This window comes from Neopelma chrysocephalum, unplaced genomic scaffold, assembly GCF_003984885.1.
Source record: "Neopelma chrysocephalum unplaced genomic scaffold, ASM398488v2 Primary Assembly neopelma1_72, whole genome shotgun sequence".
NCBI classification, from domain to species: Eukaryota; Metazoa; Chordata; class Aves; order Passeriformes; family Pipridae; genus Neopelma; species Neopelma chrysocephalum.
In genome coordinates, this window is record NW_020897732.1 from 10,189,578 (window position 1) to 10,207,608 (window position 18,031).

General features: G+C 41.4%; 1 protein-coding gene across 4 annotated transcripts in view; it reads left to right on the plus strand.

Annotated features, from left to right (window-relative positions):
* PRKAG2 (protein kinase AMP-activated non-catalytic subunit gamma 2) overlaps nt 1-18,031 on the plus strand; it is a 214,164-nt gene that overhangs the window by 140,820 nt on the left and 55,313 nt on the right. For all 4 annotated transcript variants that reach the window (XM_027686925.1, XM_027686928.1, XM_027686927.1 and 1 more), the window contains one exon: nt 4,712-4,926. In XM_027686925.1, coding sequence (XP_027542726.1) covers nt 4,712-4,926 — 215 coding nt within the window. The remainder of the gene's footprint in view (nt 1-4,711; nt 4,927-18,031) is intronic.

The following is an 18,031-nucleotide window of genomic DNA, read 5'->3' on the forward strand; positions in this document are numbered from 1 at the left end:
GCTTTATATATTAGCAATTTTTTTTTGGCTTGATGTGGTACAGGATGAAAGAATATTGAAATGTGATTCCTAGGAAAAGGTAAATTACAAAAGTGGTTTAATTTTCATGGCCAGTAACTCTGACCAGTTTCAGCAACTTCAAATGCAAAAATAAAGTTTGTGAGCAGGCTGCTGACTCTATCCTTTGGGCCCTCCACAGGGGAGGGTGACTCTTACTGTCCCCCTGAAGCATTGGCACATCCCTGAAATTCCTAGCAGCATCATTTGTGGGCAGGTGGCTCCAAAGGTTCATGGGAGCAGCAGCTGTTTGGTTTTTTTTTCTGGAAAAAGATTGATAATAAAAAGGGAGGCTTTGGCAGGAATCACTGGGCTGTGAGCATCCTTCCTCCCAGAAACCACCAGATGCATCCTGACAGGTCAGGCATGAAATGTAGGTGACAGAACTCATTGTGGGTGTCACCCTGGGAATGTAGGAAATGTAGGAGGGCAGCCACCCTTCTTCCCTTGGGAGTACACGGATGACAATGCAGCACTTTATCCTTTATCCTTTCCTGTTATGTAACAGTGGAGGGCTGGTTTGGATCAGAATGCCCAAGTAGGTGGGTGGAGAACTTAATGCCGTGTAAAATAAGAGCTATATTTAAAAGATACAATTTCAAACACCCAGAGAAACGAATGAAGGGAGCAACTTTATTTTTGTATGTCTGTGCCCAACTTGATACCAGCCAGTGCTGACTTGGGCCAAAGGTGTGGGCTCTGCTGTTCCAGCAGCACTTCCTCGGGGCTCTTGGATCCAACCTGTGATTTGTAGCTCAATCCCAGCTGAAGCTGCTCAAATAAAGGCACAGAACTGAATTCTGGTGTGCTGTCACTGTCACAGGGGGAAGGCAACTGGAGATAGACCCACTCTGCTCAAAACTGAGACTAGTGCTATTTAGTTCTGTTAGGATCCATGTAAAGCCATACCATAATATGAAATATGTTTCTGTGTATTAATGCAAATTTTCACCATGCATTCATACATTCTTATGAATATTCTTATTCGTATGCATATTCCATTTTGCAAATGTTAGACCTCATGATTACTCGATATAGGGATAACAAAGTTATCCTCTTCATTTGCTCTTGTTTTGTCTTCAGAAAGGAAATGTCAGGATGTTGGATTTTTCCAAAACTGGACAGGGGTGATCAATGGAAAACATAGAATCATTGAATCATTGAATGGTTTGGGTTGGAAGAGACCTCAAAGATCATCTAGTTCCAAACCCAAAGGACAAAATCTTGTGTGAGGCAGCGACACAGGAACTGATCTGCTAGACTTTTTTCTGTCTTTTTAATTTTTTTTTCTAAAATTCTTTTTTTGTGTTATGGAAAAAAGGAACAGCTATTTAGTTTCTTAAAAGGAAAATGCCACATTTTGTTCGTATTGTTACCAGAACCAGTAGAGTTTGTAGCCAATGTTGAAGATTGTTTCTTCTCTAAAATCCTGTGTACATACTGAATTGTTTCAGCTTCATTATAGAAGGATCTAGACTTATCTTGTTTTCTCTGCTTAATTGTTTTACATGCTTTCTCCAAAATGAACTGCTATCAGCCATGAGATAGAGGTGTATCTTTTCTCTTCATTGGATTCCTTCTACTGCAGTAGAACAGGGCAGCTACTGCATGTACAGATAACAATATATTTACACCAATGCTGCCTGTTTAGCTGGCAGTTAAGTAGGACTAAAGTTAATACAAAGGTCTGTTACTCCTGAACTGATTTTGGTCTGGGGATTTATTACAGGTTTTCATTCTTTTATGTTTCAGAGTTTTATAAAAACCCTTGCAGGGTTTAGGGTGTTGAGCTGTATCACAGCAGCCAAAAGTCTTTTGGTTTAATAACCACAGAAAGTATTTAATGTTTCCTGTGTGACTATGCCTTCAATCTCAGTATTGTACAAATGTAAATAACATAGATACCACAATAACGCTAGGAGTTAGGCTTTTAAAAGATTGAAAAGCTTAACTACATAAATTTAATCAAGTACCCTGCAAAATAATTATATTTTTCCCTCTACCTCTGTGCAGAAACTGAGTCACAGACAAATTGAATCTCAGATGTATTAGGGTGTGCCTCAAAGCAAGTACTTTTTGTTTCAAGGGCCTAGTTGAAGCAAACAGTTCTAAGGCTCAGTTTCAGGAGTCACAGATGCTCTTCATCCATAAAAACTCATGTCAAGTGTCCAAGGCTGGCATCCAAAAGGAGATTCACCACTAGTGAATGTTCTTATGAAATGGAAGCCACGGTGTCTGTCCTGCCTGGGCTGTTACATGGCTGCAGTGAGGTGGCAATAGTTTTCTCAGGAGGTTGGAGATGTTACTTTCCTGGTCTCCTTTGATCCGCAGCTCCCTGTGTCCTGTAGGTGTCCTCTGCACTTGGCAGGCTGGCCTTGTTCGACCGCTGAATGTGTGGTTTCCTTATGTCTGGTAAAAGCTCTTTTGGCAGAGCCTCTTGGTTACTGGAAGTGGTTCTTGTGGACTTGCTGAATACATTAGCACACAGTGAACACATCCCGGCAGCGAGACTTTGAGATCTAATGGTGTTTTTCTCCCTTTTAGTGGTTTTACATTTGCATCGATTACAGCTCCCATCCACCAGTCTGAGCACTCAGGGAAAGTTTGTACATCCTTAAAAACACAGAAGAGCATCTTCCCCAGAACTGTTTATCTAAATTTGTCTGTAAGCAAAAAACTGAACAGGCAAGTTTGGTGTCCTTTTATTCCTTCAGGAGGTGGAACACACTCTTCGGTTCCCACTAAAATCAGAAGCTGAGGACATTCAAAATGCCAGGGTGGTTATTCTTGCCTCTCCCCATGGCATGTCACATCAGCCAACATTTGTATCTGCCTACAACACCCAGTCTGCACTGTGTTATTGCTGCTCAACTGCCAGAGCTGCAGAGCTTGTTATGAAATGAAATGGAAGTCCTTGGAGGGCAGCTGCAATTTTGGAAAAGGACCAAAAAGAGGGACTGAGTGTTGGGTCCTTTTTGACTCCAACAAAGCTAAAATTTATCAGTGAGAATTAGGATTTTCTTTGAAAGAAACAAATACAGTACTGTGCACCACTAAACCCACTACTAATAAAAAACATCAGGGCCTAATTATTTTGCAGGTTTCTTGTTGAGTGACTCTACTATCATTAAGTCTCTTATTGTGTAAAAGCCATCAAGGAAGGTTGTTTTCAAAGAAGAATAATAGCTAAAGAACAGTTACCTGTATACCATGTTAATTCCTTCAACCATAAGATATGCTAACTCTTCCCCAGATATGTCAGGAGTAATAGTTTCTTCAAGTAATAGATCCCCCCCTGCCTTGTTGGATTTCCAGTCTTCCAACTCTCAGCATCTTAGTAATTGCTGAGTTTTATTCTCACTTTCCATCAACACAAAGTTTTCTTTGAAAATGCTGCCTGTGAGGTAAAATGTGACAAAGTGAGCTGTACTAATGCACTTTACCCCGGGTTCAAAGGAAGGACTGGTGGGGGCTCAGTTACACCAATGCAAAGCTCTTGAATGGGAAAAAAAATCTCTGGTGCAATAATCTCTGGTGGAGCCCTGAAAGCTCAATCTGAGAAGAGGAGCCTTACTTACCATGAAGATGCATCACTTTGTGTGTTTGTGTTCCCAAACACTCATTTGAGTGGCTTGGGATTTTGTGCTTCTTAAATGCTGTCTTATCTGCTCCCTTTCAATGAAATTGAGTCCCTGCTGGACTAACTGATCATCTGCACAAGTCTCTGGAAGGACAAGAAGTGAACCAAATTCAGAGATCTTGCAGCCCACTTAAAAATATGTATCCCTGCTCAGCATTATAGCTTTTATGGATCTAAGTCTGTCCCGATTTATGCTGCCAACAGAGAGTCTCCCTCTGTTTGCTGACTTACATATAGATATAACAAGAAAAACGGATGCTGGCTCCTGAATTTTCTAACTGGTTGTGGGTGTCTGCTGGTTCTTAAATGGGTAATAAACACAGCTTAAATCTGTTTGATCACAATTCAGAACTGCCCTAGGAACGTGACCAAAAATACAGCTGGGGTAGATACACATGTCAAATAAAAACAGGATGTTCACAGGAGAAATTATCTGCTGCTGACACTGATTTTCAGCAAAAGATATGATTAATCTTTCTCCTCAAAGACTACTGAACACAATTCTAGTTTGTACAAAGGCATTGCCAAGAGCGTCAGAAAGCAAATTGAGGCTCATGGGAAATATGCCCTGTTCCTTTTTGCCTCTGCTCCTAATTGTATTCTATCTGCTGGATGAGATACTGTTAAAATAATGAAAAAGAAGAAAAAGCAACTATTAAAGCTCTTGAACCATTTGTAATCCTGAGACTCACAGGAGTATTAAAATGATAACAATAAAGTAATACCCGTGCTGAGCATCATTTTAGAAATAAGCAATCAGACAAGAGGTTAATACAACAAAACCTCCAGCACTCCCATCTTCCCACCACACCTCCCTGTAATGGATCAGACAGTTCATCCAGTTTAAAACAGTTTTCATGGCAAGGCAGAGCAATTCCCTTTCATAAACAAGGAGGTGAGATCCATCCTGTTAGTTTAGGAAAATATGATGAAAACACACAGGTTCACTGTAAAGCTGAGATTTCCACCTGCTCTTCCTCTGAACTGATGTTGGGTCCTTATTCTTGTTCACAGCCTCCGGCCTCTCCTCTTCTCCATCTACCCCAACACAAGTGACCAAGCAGCCCACGTTTCCTCTTGAATCCTATAAGCATGAGCCTGAGAGACTAGAAACACGGATTCACTGTTCTTCACCTCCGGACACAGGGCAGAGATTCTCTTTGCCTCCAGCTCAAAGCGCAGCCAAGCCTCCCATCATGACACCAGCTCCCTGTGCTACCTCAAAACCAGTAAGTAAAGCATGTGTCCGGTTTTCCAGTGGGAAGTGTACAGGATTGTGTGTTAACTGTGTCTTGTATTACGACTGATGGGCTACAGTGTGTGTGTCCATCCTGTGGAACAGCACAAGGACAGCGTCGTGGGCCTTTTATTCCAGCTTTCCCAGAATATGGCTCAGCGGGCGCTAGGAATCCAAAGGCGGTAGCTCCCTTCTGATTTACCCAAGCAGTAATTAATGTTTGCACCAGTCTCAAAGTGAGTTTTGCAATGGCTACAGATCCCATCATACACTGTTGAGATGCCACCTTGGAGACAGGAAAGATTTTATTTAGTATTGTCTTTTATGTCCCTCAGGAAGAACTGATGAGAGACTTAGCAGCCAAGGAGAACATATCAAAAAGAAATTCACAGTGTGAGCTGCAGGGGTTTTGAATTCCTGCTGCCTCTGGGGTCTGAGATGACTGGGACAGCTGGTGACTAATGGCACTAGTTGCTATCACACCTCCTGCCCCAGCTCAGAGAGTAGAGGAAGAAGAGCAGCACTACCAGGGCATTTATCCAGCCCCCACATAGTAGAGGTGTCTTCATAAGAACAGTTTCTTCAGTTCCTGGGAATGCATAATTCAGCATTTCCTGGGAACGCATGAATCCCAGCCTCTGGTTTTTCCACCACAAGATCCGCACTGCAGGCCACTGTGCCTCCTCCCCTCTCCCTTGGTCAGCCTGAGCCTCAGAGGCATCACTCTCCTCCTTTTCTTTCTTTCTCCTCTTCCTTTTTGCCCCTTCTTTCTTTTTTGTGTTAATTCCTTTGCATTAACCATATCTTTCTGTTCCCCTGCCTCATGGAACCAGAAGACTTGACCAGAATTAACTACCCTGCATCTATCTTGCCCCTCTCTTCTTCTTTTTTTCCCCCTCAAAATATAAAATCTTTGACATTTTCTGTATCTAGAAATCTAGGAATGTAAAGGGCACAAAGTTCTCGAGATCAGTTTCTCTGTTGAACAACTGCAGGTTCTGTTTCGTTCCAGTTCTCGGTAGTTTATTTAAAAGCAGGAAGTTTCCTCCCACTCACCCATGGGAAAGCTGTTCCAGGATCTGAACACAGTAACACAGCAATCCCAAAACCTTTTTGCTTTTGTGTTAGGTACCTCCACAGCAGCAGCAGCTCTCGTGATGCCAAAAGCATTTGGGTCCTGGGTCGGTGTTCACGGACTACTTTTAAGTCATTGACACACATCCCGTAAAACACGTGCCCTGTTTGGGGGCCCCTTCTGTAAAGGTTAGGAAGACTCTGATTTTCAACCTGATTTTTTTCATGGACAGGTTATAACCATTAATTATAATTAACGGCCGTTTTCATTCATTGTTTGTTACATCCTGTTGCACCTGTAGCCAACCTTTGTTTTTCCTAGATTAAACAAACAATACAAATTACAGACTTTGTGTTCTGCTGCTATTCATTAAAGTATTAAATAAAATATTCTTACAGTTAGGGAACTCCAGCAGTAAATTTTCTTTAGCCAACTCAATGCCTTTCCATGTCAGTATAGTCTTGGGATACATAAATAATGAAACCCAAAGGTTTGTAGGACACAAAAATATTTTGAGTAGGTTGTAGTCAATCGGTCATATTATTTGCATATGAATGTGTTTATCTGTGTTATGCAGCTACAGAGGAGCCTTTTGTACCTGTTAGAATAGAAGTAAGGAAACAACATAATCTTAGCACATTCCACTGACCAAAAGACTGAAAAGTTTATTTTGTTTTTAATTATTTGCTGATTCAGACAATATGAAGTTGAGTAGAAGATGCCAGAATAATGAAACAGAATTCTCAGCAAGTTTTTATGAACAGTTGTGGTTGTATATACGTACAAGAGAAAGTCTTGGTGGAAACTCAGTATGTTGGACTCAATTCTCTCCTGTTCAGAAGATACAGAAATACATGAGATGTGTAGCACCTGATTGTCTGGTACTCTCTGTACTCATTTATATCTGAGAACAGTGAGTGTGCAAGGCTGTGAATCATTAGGTTTCTGGTTTATTTGGTAATAAACGTCAGCAGCCACAGTTCGGTGAGGAACAAAGCTCTGGATGTTTAATTTTCAACAGAGACTGGAGAGAGAGAGATTAGATTTGCCATGTTCTTCTAGTAGGAGAAACTGTTAGGGGGAAAGGGTAAGTTCCTGCAGAAGGGCACAAACCAGAATCTGATGGACTGATTGTTTCTTTCAATCTCTGCAAGTTACTGACCCAGCATTCATTTACAAATGCAACAGCAGTAGACTGACATCCTTTATTTGAGTACCGTGTCTCAAACATTTCATTTATTTTGAGCTATGTGATAATAAATACATGATTTCACAATCACATGCCATCAACAAATCTGTAAAAGGCAAACTCGATTTCTTGTTTACTTACATCACCTTTTGCTGGCATAAAAAATTGAATTATCTTAAAAGCACACCATAAATTAAATGAGAAATGGTTTCATGGGTTCATGGCCATGCAGTTAGATGGCCAGTTTAATGATAGGGAAGCTTCTATGTTGGCATCTGAAATGAGAAGTTGACTCTTATCTACAGGGCTCTGTCAACTTAAATCTCATTTGCTTATTACATTGTTTAACTGGCGATAATGTGTGAGATCCCAGAACTATTACAAATGATTCATGATTACTATATATATTGCAGTAGAAAAGAAGAACCCTTGGACCCAGGCTGGGAATTATTATTTTAAAAAAACCAGAAGAGCAGGAAGGTGCAGTATCAGGACTTGGAACAATTCCATTTGAAGCTGATTCTGTACTTGTTTTTTATATGTCTGAAACTCTGGTGCAGAACGGTTGAATCTATCCAGTAAGAGAGAAGGCTTGGAGGAAAGAATAAAAATATTTATTTCCCAGCAATATTTATTTCCTTTCATGCTTTAGTAGCACTTACAACAGTGTATATTTTGATATGATTTTTAAGCCTTCGATTCTGGTGAAGGGTATAAATAACGGGAAAGAGTTCCTGAGAGAGGGAGATCCTCCTTCAGCGAGTATCATCTCAACACAGTATTCAAAGCTAAGCAATTAACCTCATGCTAAATGGGTGTCTGTGATTATGACCGAGGTCTGGATTTATCCCACCTAACTTTAGAAACCTACCTGAGCCGCTTAAGCGGGGAGTACAGTGGCTGTAGTTGTCTCTGTATCCCCCAGAGAGGCATTTTCAGGGGATGAATCAGATCTCCGGGGGTCTGAGCAGCCTCTTGCACTGATTGCAAAGGGAGTGGCTCCGGGTGCTGCATTTCTGAGCGAGGCACTTCTGAGAGGTGCCCAAAGCGAGATGTGATGGGGCTGTGACACACCATTGCAGCAGCTCCTACAGGCTTTCCCCTGGCTGTGCAGGTGTTCCTAACCGTGGAGTTAGAAGGTTATAATGAGAAATTCAGCTGATAAGAGATCAAAGCTGTACCTTAAAGATTACCGTGCGCTGCGTTACACGGGGAAGGAGCGACTTGATTTTTCACAATGCACTTCATGACTCATGTACTTTGGCCTTGTGTTGTTAGGATGGTGTAACCTCTAGGCAGTAAGTGGTAAACGATAACTCTTCTCTAATGTGACATTACGGACCGTGAAAGGAATGTAGAGAGGCTGCATGTTCAGTAACGAGCGTGTTTGCCCTGTTTCCTCTTTGCCCGTGTTTTGAAGTGGAATGTGGTGTGTTGAGCTTTAATGTGGTTGTTTCCTTTTCATTCCATCCTTTCTTCTTCCACTGATGTATAAGACATTGTGAAAATATCACTGTTCCCTGTGTCCTGCAAACACAAGCGTTTCTGTGGTACATCATTTCCTGGCCTTTATGGGTTTCCCCTTTCCCAACATGAAAGGAGTCCAGGCCAGAAGGTGCTTGCTCCAGACTGGAGAGTTGCCTTTGAGGTCTCTTTTGGTTGAAAACAAAGCCGGGGCTTTCTCTGCTCACAAGAAGTGACAAAGGCAGAACATGCCTACAAATGGTACTTTCCCTATGATTGTGTGATTTGGAGAACCACTGTTCTCCAAATAACCTCTAAGCCAAGTAATTGCCCAGAACGTTCTTAAAAAGAGGAAATCTCAGACAAATGGTAGACTGAGACTTACTCTTACCTTGTCTGAGCAAGTCCTGTTAAAACTGCAGACAGAGCACACGTGAGGCACTGAAAGAGACTGGTCTGTGTTCGTTTTACACAGTCCCTTCTGCTCTAGTATATGGGAGGGGAGAGACATAATGTACAGCTGGGACTCTTCCAGTCCTAGATACAAGAGGAAAGCCAGATTGTTCCTGCAGTTACTTGCTTGTTAAACAGTAGTACTTCCCTGCAAGGTTATTCATGCTGTGTCTTAGCCAAAATGTAGTAAACTCCAAAACAGGGCTGTTAACTTGTTCAGCGTGAAAGGCTCTTACATCACACCCCGTGCTGGCAAGGAGCCTGGGAACCAGGATATGTGCAGCAGGTCCTTGGGTTTGGCTCTCTCAAAAAAAGCCACACCACCTATCAGAGCTCTGTAACCTGCCAGCTGGTTATAGAGATTTAAATCTGATGAAGAGAACAGAAAAAGTGTTCTTTGATTCCGATGTTGTCACGAAAAAAGGCACAGGCTGAGAAAAAAGGAATCCAGTCTGCAAGTGCACCAGAACTCCTTATTTCAGCATTTGTGTGGTTTAAGGCAATGTATGAGAGTGCCAAGGCACTACTGTGATTCAGCTTTGATTTGCACCACAGTAAACTGATCACCAAAATTAGAGCCTGAAAGGCCGTCATTTACCAGTGACGAAATCTCTGGCAGTGCTGGTGTGTCCAAGCTCCTTTTAAGTGCCTTAATAGCAGCACTCCTGGGAGGTGATTGTGTTCTCTAATAGATCCCAGGGGCTGTAACAAGCCTTGTTTAAGCATTTCTCCCTACGGGAACTGTTGTTATCCACGTGAAACTGTGTTCAATTTTAAAATGCTATATATTTGTCCAGCAGTTGGCATATAACTAACTAGCTGCAAACCTAGTAAAGGAATAACTTTGTGATGAACTATGCAACAATTACAAAAAATATTACTGGGAAAACGTTTTGAGCCTCCCAGATTTGATTTCAGTCTCCTTAGACATCATGGTAGCTCCACTGAATTGAATATAAGCTCACAGGAGAGTTATTTAATATGGTTGGAAAGTCCATACTGAGATTTACTGGGACCTCAAGAATAAATGAACCGACAAATTCACTTGGACCTGAACACTACGGAAATAGAAAGCTTCTGCTACTTCACACAACTTTTTAATTAAAACTCACATTTTATTAATATTCTGTTTGCCCACTTCACCTTCTCCCTACTAGTCATATCTTTGGTATCACATTTGGTATTTTCCTCCCATTTTAGTATTTAAAATATGCAAGAAGCATCTTAATATCCTTTTTCTGCTGGTTGATTTACCTTTTTTTTAAAGCTATTTATTTGTTTTAAAATAAAATATGTCCAATCACAACCACCTGAAACACTAGTTTCCTCATATATTTGTATTCTGGTTGCAGTGTTCAGATTTGTTCAATCAATCTTCCAGTGCAGAGAAATTGTATTGCATAAAGATGATTTTTTTTTTCTCCCCTAAGGAAGTGTGTCTGTGTCAGCTTGTGGCTTTTTCTGCAGCCACAGAGATAATTTAATCAACTATCCATGGATTCACTCAGTGGAGAATTTATTTTAATGACACGAAGTCCTACAATTCCTGTTCCTCCTAGTCCTAGATCAAAAGGAGGAAGGCAAGGTGGAGAGGATGAATAGCCAGAATGCTGAGTCCAATCAATTCCCAGCTGCTTTGACAGCTCTCATAGGGCTATAAGTAGCTAAGGCAATTAAAACTAGACCATCTCTGGGGCTTTTTTAAGATACACATTGGTACCGAAATCATGACCCCAGCATCCTGAAGACAGAGTTAGTGGCTTAAACCTAGCATACTTTTATCACCCTAAATCCTGCACTGTGCATGGTATAGAAAGGCTAAACCTCAGGATCTGGCCTCGTGTGTCTGTATAAATAGATATCTTTTGGTTAAGTAACGTGACGTAAGAGGGTGCTCGAGGGACAGCCTCGTTTTACCCATTGAACTGATTTCTCATGGCACAGTTACTTCTGAATTTTATACTCGATAATTTAATAAGCATCCTGTTATTTTGCTAGAAGATCTAGAAGCTCAGAACTTCTCATAGGAGTAAACTCCATTAGTGATTAGAAACTGGACACCCACTCTCTGATTTAATGGAAAGCTGCAGTTTAATATAAGATCACTGACAGTTTCTTACCAGCTGGTAAGAAACTGGGCAATTTTGGAACACAAAAAATTATTTACCATCTAGGCTGTTTCTTCACAATAGGGAAGGGATTATAGACCAAAGTCTTTCCATGAGAATGGAGGAGAGATGCACAGCTTTGAACCTGTTTGGTTGCACCTTTCCTGCTTCTGGATTGGACTAGAGGGAAAATACAGCTAAGAATAACCAAAAAATGCTTACGAAAGGGAACTCAGCATTCCTCAGCATCTGCATCTTAACCCAGTTTTGTCTGTATTGTATTTTTGAATACAGTCTTTAATCGCCAACAGAGCTTTAAAGAATGCAAAAAGCTGGTTGGAAATTGTCTACACAAAGTAGTCATATTCCTTTCTCACTTACTCACAACATTCCCCAATCCCTGAGATAAACTTGTGAAGTTGGGAGACATAAAGGGGAGATCGTGAAACAAGATTTACTCCTGTTTGTCTTCTTTCTCCCAGCTTTCATATTTTATAGTGTCACTACCTGCTTGTGCATGAGAAGAGCAATATATCTCTTTAAAAATACAGCCTGTGACTGGGTTTTTTTCTTTTAAGATTACAATCAAGCAAGTTTAGCCATTTGAAAGTCAGCTGCATGGGCTGCTGACTCAGAAGAGGACTAGATACCATCTTGGCAGCAGCTTGGAAAAATGTTTCCATTGTGCTGGTGAAATGAATGCAAAATATTTATTCTTTGAGCTTGTTCACAACAGCAGCTCAGTTCTCAGCTGGAACTGAGGGTGGGGCCATGTGGAAGACATTTGTAGGAAGACAATAACGATTTGTACAGGGCCCAAGGTGCACATAATCTTATTGTATGATTAACAAAGGACAAGGCTCCTACCATATGGGGCTTAGAAGCTGAAGTGTAAACCGGTGAATTAATCAACAGAGAATAAAAGAGAAAAGGTAATGGAGGCAGAAGGGCAGCAAAAGAAGGGGAGGGAACAGAATTCGAGAGGGGATTGATTAATTTCGTCTTTTTGCATGTTTAGTCTTTCAGTAAACTGCCAGTGGTAAGGTTAGTATGTTAGACTTTTGACATTTTGATCTATCCTACTTTTTCACTTGAAACTGCACAAGCCAGGGCATCTGTGGTACGTAGAAAATCTTCTTCCTTCTGTACCTCTGAACAGAAAGTTACTAATTGCTGTTTTGTGGTATATGAGCACATATGATTCAAGCAAAAAAGTAAACATGCTTCTTGCCCTGAGGACCTTGTTGTCCAAGAGCCTGATCTAGCAAAACAGGCTGGGCAAATTCTAAAACCGTAAGAAAGCATTGGCTTAAACAGGATTGTTCCTAAACACGACTTCCAGTGCGTGCTTACAGAGGAGATTTTAGGTGTAGCCATAACATAGTGAGCAATGACAGAAGGCATTGAGGAAAGGTAACCTGAAGGTTACAGCCCCGGCTTTGGTTGAGGTTGCTGTGTATTAATGTTGCTGAATCTCAGGTGCTGTTTTGTTTTTGGCTGATGTCAATGTGTGGGTGGCCCTGATCCAGGAAAACACTTAAATGTGTGGTTAATTTTAAGTATATTGGTAGCCCTGCTGGAGTCAACAGTACTAGAGCACTTAAAGCTGTGTGCACGTCAAGTCACTTTGCCGGATCAGAGGCTTTGTACAAGTTTTATGGTCTATTAAAACACTTAAAAATGACAGCCGCAAGTACTGAAGATGAGAAAGGAAGCTGATGGACAGAGGATGGAAAAAACACTTGGGGAATACATTAAAGGTTCAGAAGAGAATGAGAGAAAGAGCTTGGGAATGAGAGGAAAGGGAGAGGGAAAGGGAAAGGGAAAGGGAAAGGGAAAGGGAAAGGGAAAGGGAAAGGGAAAGGGAAAGGGAAAGGGAGAGGGAGAGGGAGAGGGAGAGGGAGAGGAGAACTGGTGACAATGGAAAATAGCTCCTGACAGTGGCAGGGAGAGCAGCAGCTGCAAGATTGCTATCTCCCTGCTGTTGTGTGTTTGGCATTTCAAGCTTTGGGTGTTGGGGTTTTTGGGTGTTTCCAGGATTTACTGGGAAACATTTGTGGTGTGTTCTACCTCAGGATCCAGCTCCTTACATAAACTGGAACAGGTACAGGTGAAGACAGGGCTTATGAAAGAAGACAACAGACCCCTTTCTTCCCCCTTTCCCTTAAGCATACTGGAAATGACTGCACAAAAGTACATCCCAACAGACATCTTGCACACAGGGAAGACCCTGCCAAAGCTGATTTCTTAGGGAGCACTGTGAGGAATACAGAATCACAGAATCATTTAGGTTGGAAAAGACCTCTAAGATCATTGAGTCCAACCATTGACCAATCTCCATGTTGTCAACTGGACCATGGCACTAAGTGCAACATCCAGTTGTTTCTTGAACACCTCCACTACCTCCCTGGGCAGTCCATTCCAATGTTTAACAACCCTTTCCATGAAGAAATTCCTCCTGATGTCCAACCTAAACCTCCACTGTTGCAGCTTGAGGCTGTGTCCTCTTCTCCTGTTGCTGGTTGCTTGGGAGAAGACACTGAGCCCCATCTTGCTACAACCTCCTTTCAGGTAGTTGTGGAAAGCAGTACAGTCATCCCTGAACCTCCTTTTCTCCAGGCTAAACACCCCCCAGCTCCCTCAGCTGCTCCTCATAGGACTTACTCTCTAGGCCCTTCACCAGTTTCATTGCTCTTCTCTGAACTTGCTCCTGCACCTCGATGTCTTTCTTGTCGTGAGACACAGAACTGGACACAGGACTCAAGGTGTGGCCTCACCAGTGCCAGTTACAGAGGGACAGCCACTTCCCTGGTCCTGCTGGCCACACTGTTTTTGATACAAAATAGTTGCCACAGAAAGTGCACAACTTCTTTCCTGGAGTTTGCCTTCAGAGTCATTCAGAGTCAGTTCCAGAGACATTAAGGAAAACAAGAGTTTAAAAAGGAGAAAAATAGTGCCAATAGCTAGACATGGCCTGGAGACCAGAGAGAGCTGGCTGCAACCATCTGCCCTATCAGAGATCACTTGTGCAATTCTAAGTCACTTGGTCTCTCAGTGCCTCAGTTTCCTATTTATAAAAAAATGAGGCTACATTAAGTCAGAAATGTTATGGTGATAAACACATTAAAAAGTTCTACATAGCTCAGATATTTTTTGAACAGGAGCTGCAAGTGGCTTAAGATAAGTTAACCATAGATAGAATCTATTGTATTTAAAGTTTGTAGCAACAGGCTTTTACACTGCAGACTGTAACTGTGGACAGGAAGCCCTCATGTTTTCAGAGCACATCAAGATGTGCACAAAAGGTCACTAAAATAGGCTGCTCTTCTGAGCCCCAGGGAAGCATGACAAGGTATAATTTCAGCTCTTTGCACACATTTAACTACAGACTCAATCTGCATCTAAGCTTATGTGCTTGTATTTGCCATCTCCACGCTGTAAGCATCCACTGCCTATGGATACACTTCTGTAGCCGCATTTCCACAAGCTCTGCAGGAACATGAGCATGGTGGCGGCTTGCTGGAGGTGTAGCCCTGGTCCTTAGTGTGGAAATAATTTCAAACTTTTTCAATTCCACTTCCTGGAATACAGGGAAAAGCCTTACCACTATTTGCATGTCTCTTTGTGGTACCGTTTGTAGTCATGAAACATTGAGCTCAGGTGCTTGATGCGCTTCTTGCTTAGCACGGCCCTTGGTTCAGTCCTTCCAGGTGGTGTCAAACCACAGAACCAGTATAGAGCACAATCTGGTTCCACTGAAATGATGGAAGGATGCAGTTAAGGGGCTGTCAAAATGGAAAGCATGCATGACAGAAGGAAGATACCCATTGAGTTTTGCTGTCGTTGCAGATTTCTTTTGTGCATAGCAACAAAAAAGAAGCAGCACACAAAAATTAGGCCTTGAGTGATCAGCAGTAGATCTGGAATGAATTCAAGAAGAGGGTTAGGTTCCTCAAGCTGTGCACATTCAGTGCATTTTTAGTTGAAAATTAATTTATTTGGAGGTTGCAGGTCAGCCGTAGGCTCTGTGTTGAAGGAATATTATTAATATATTGGTTTGTTTGTGCACAGTAGTAGCTACTCTGAGATAACAGACTTCACAAGCTTTAGTGGGGTCACTGATAGCACTCATGCCTAGAGTTTGTCAGCTGTGGGGTGGGCTTGAAAGCTAATGCTTAACCCCAAGGGCTACGAGGAAGTCCTTCCTAGTGTTCAAAGTCCTCCTAGAACTGCACTAAAAAATGCATCATTATTTGCCTGCCTGTTTGAGAGAGCTTCCAAAGGCTCCTTCTGGAGCCCTACTGAGACCCTCAGTCATGATGAGCCCCGCAGAAAGTGGCCACCTGTAACAGCTGCTCATTTTCTGTTTAGCTGCAGTTACCTGCATTTGTGGCACAGTAGCTTGTGCCACAGAGGGAGTTAGTTATTCAGTCCAGGTCTACGAAAATTCCTTGAAGTTTTATTAAAATTGTGGGTAACTCAGCTCTGAGCTGAAGGTTTTCTCTATTTCTCAGGAAGCCACCTTTGCAATTCTGGCATCACTCTGCCAACATCCAGGTTTGATAGATCTGCTTCCAGACTCTCAAAATTACTGATGATCACGAAAATGACAGGCTGAGAGAGAGCTGGAGAGGGACTTTTCATGAGGGTGTGGAGTGATGGCACAAGGGGGAATGGCCTTAAGCAGAAGAATGGAGGTTAAGGATAGGTTTTAGGAAGAAAGTCTTTGCTATAAGGGTGAGGCATTGGACTTGAGGTTGTGGACTCTCCATCCCTGGAAGTGTTCAAGGCCAGGTTGGATGGGGCTCTGAGCAACCTGGTCTAGTGGAAGGTGTCCCTATCATGGCAAGGGGGTTGGAACTCGATGATCTTTAAGGTTTCTTCCAACCCGAACCATTCTGTGCTTCTAAAGTTACATTTGAACAGTAGGCTATGAATAGGTTATTAGAATTTTGTATAGTTTAGTCAAGCTTCAAGTGTGGTATCAATTAACTTCAGGCTTTGTTAAGGGGAAAAGTGTTTCATTTTAAGTTTGAAAAATATCATCGAAAGCTGGTGTAATAAGTGTTTGCATAGTGAAGTCACTATCCATGACTGAGCTTTGAAATATAACACTAAGATGAAGAAAGCAAAATGGTGGGTAGTAAGTGTGTTTATTTAAATCAGATTTGGCTCTGAGTATTTTTTTTTTCATTTGTTATTCTCAGTGGCCTCGGTTCTGCAGATTACTCATCAGTACTCTGGCCTCAATCCAGCTAAAGTACTTAAGTAAGTGCATAACTTTAACTAACACAAATAATCCTGTATTCAGCGCCAGCAAATGAAGACCCACAAAAATGTGGGCTCACACTTTCTTCTTTTCCATTCACTTTAAATAAGTGGATGCTTACCTGTTTTTTGCCAATAGGATTATCTTAATCTGTTCTTTTTGTTTTGTTTTTTTTTTAAAAGGTACATTTCCTACAACAAAATATCTACTGTAATCATGCTTATTACCTGATTGCTGCAGCTCTCTCCAGCAGTAATTCTCCCTTGCCCTTAACTGTGACCTTCAGTGTGATAAAGGGTTGGTCCTATTTCAAACAGCCTAAGGAGCACTCAAGTCTATGTGTGAAAACAGCTAAAGTATATCTTTTTGAACATATACAATAACAAATATTTAAGATAAGAACACTTAAAAGCTCTGGAATAGATTAAAACTAAGTGGCATCCCTGTGTTTGCAATGGAGGTTACAAGTGATTGTAACTTGACTTTTTTGAACTTTGTGTTCTAAAGGACAGAATTTAAGTTGTTGTGCTGTTTGATTAATAATGTGTCACACTGATAAATTTGATTTGGACTCCACCTATACTCTGTATGAGTAATCTGAGGAAGGAATGTGGGCCACAAAGGCTTGTCTAGAGAATATCTCTGATATTCTTGACTCAAAACTCCACCTTATCTGAGCAGCAGAATGATACAGGATCAGACACACAGCTACAGATTAGAGGTTATGTAAACAAATCCTACCCCTTCTCCACTCCTGCCTTGACTTCTCTCTAAGAACTTAGCTTGGGATCTGGACTATTCCTTCATCTTTTGCTGTCCTTAAGTTTATTTTTCAGAAATGCTTAAGTCTTCTCTCACTGGTACCATTTCTTTTCCTCAAAGTGAGGAGCTGCAGGACACTGTGTATAAAACAGGTTCTTTGTTTCTGGTGTCATATTAAAGGAAGTTTTGTAAATCTGTCCCGTGTCTGAATTAAGTCAGGAACAAAACTCACTGGGATTAAACTGCAAGTTCATTTCCATACAGAAATATTTAGGAAGGGCTTGCCACTAAAAATGTGAAATCACTCTGCACGTTCAGTCCATGTTATCTTCAGGGTAAGCAGATTTCAACACTCGGTATTGCAGTGAGGATTTAGTAGAAATGCAAGTTGTCCATTTCATCATCTTTCCCAGTGCTGAATGCAGTCCTATATTTCTTTTTTTTTTTTAGGATTTGGCGAAATTTTCTTGTTGTTCCATTTACGTTATCCATTTAACTTACTGCAGATCCCCAACTGTGACTGCTTATCACTAATAATTAACTCTGTACAATAATTAAGATTATAACTGCTGCTATATGGGAAGATACCTGCAATAGGAGACTGGTTACTAGTTGTAAAATATAAAAGCAATATACAGTTGTTCTGTATTCCCCAGGACCACTGGGCAAGTCATATCCTGATGATGTTGGGATGAAGTTAAAAAAATCCTTTCAGGGCAGAGTTCTTACATGATGGCAAACTCTCTTTGAGCTGTTTTGCAATGAAATCAAACCATT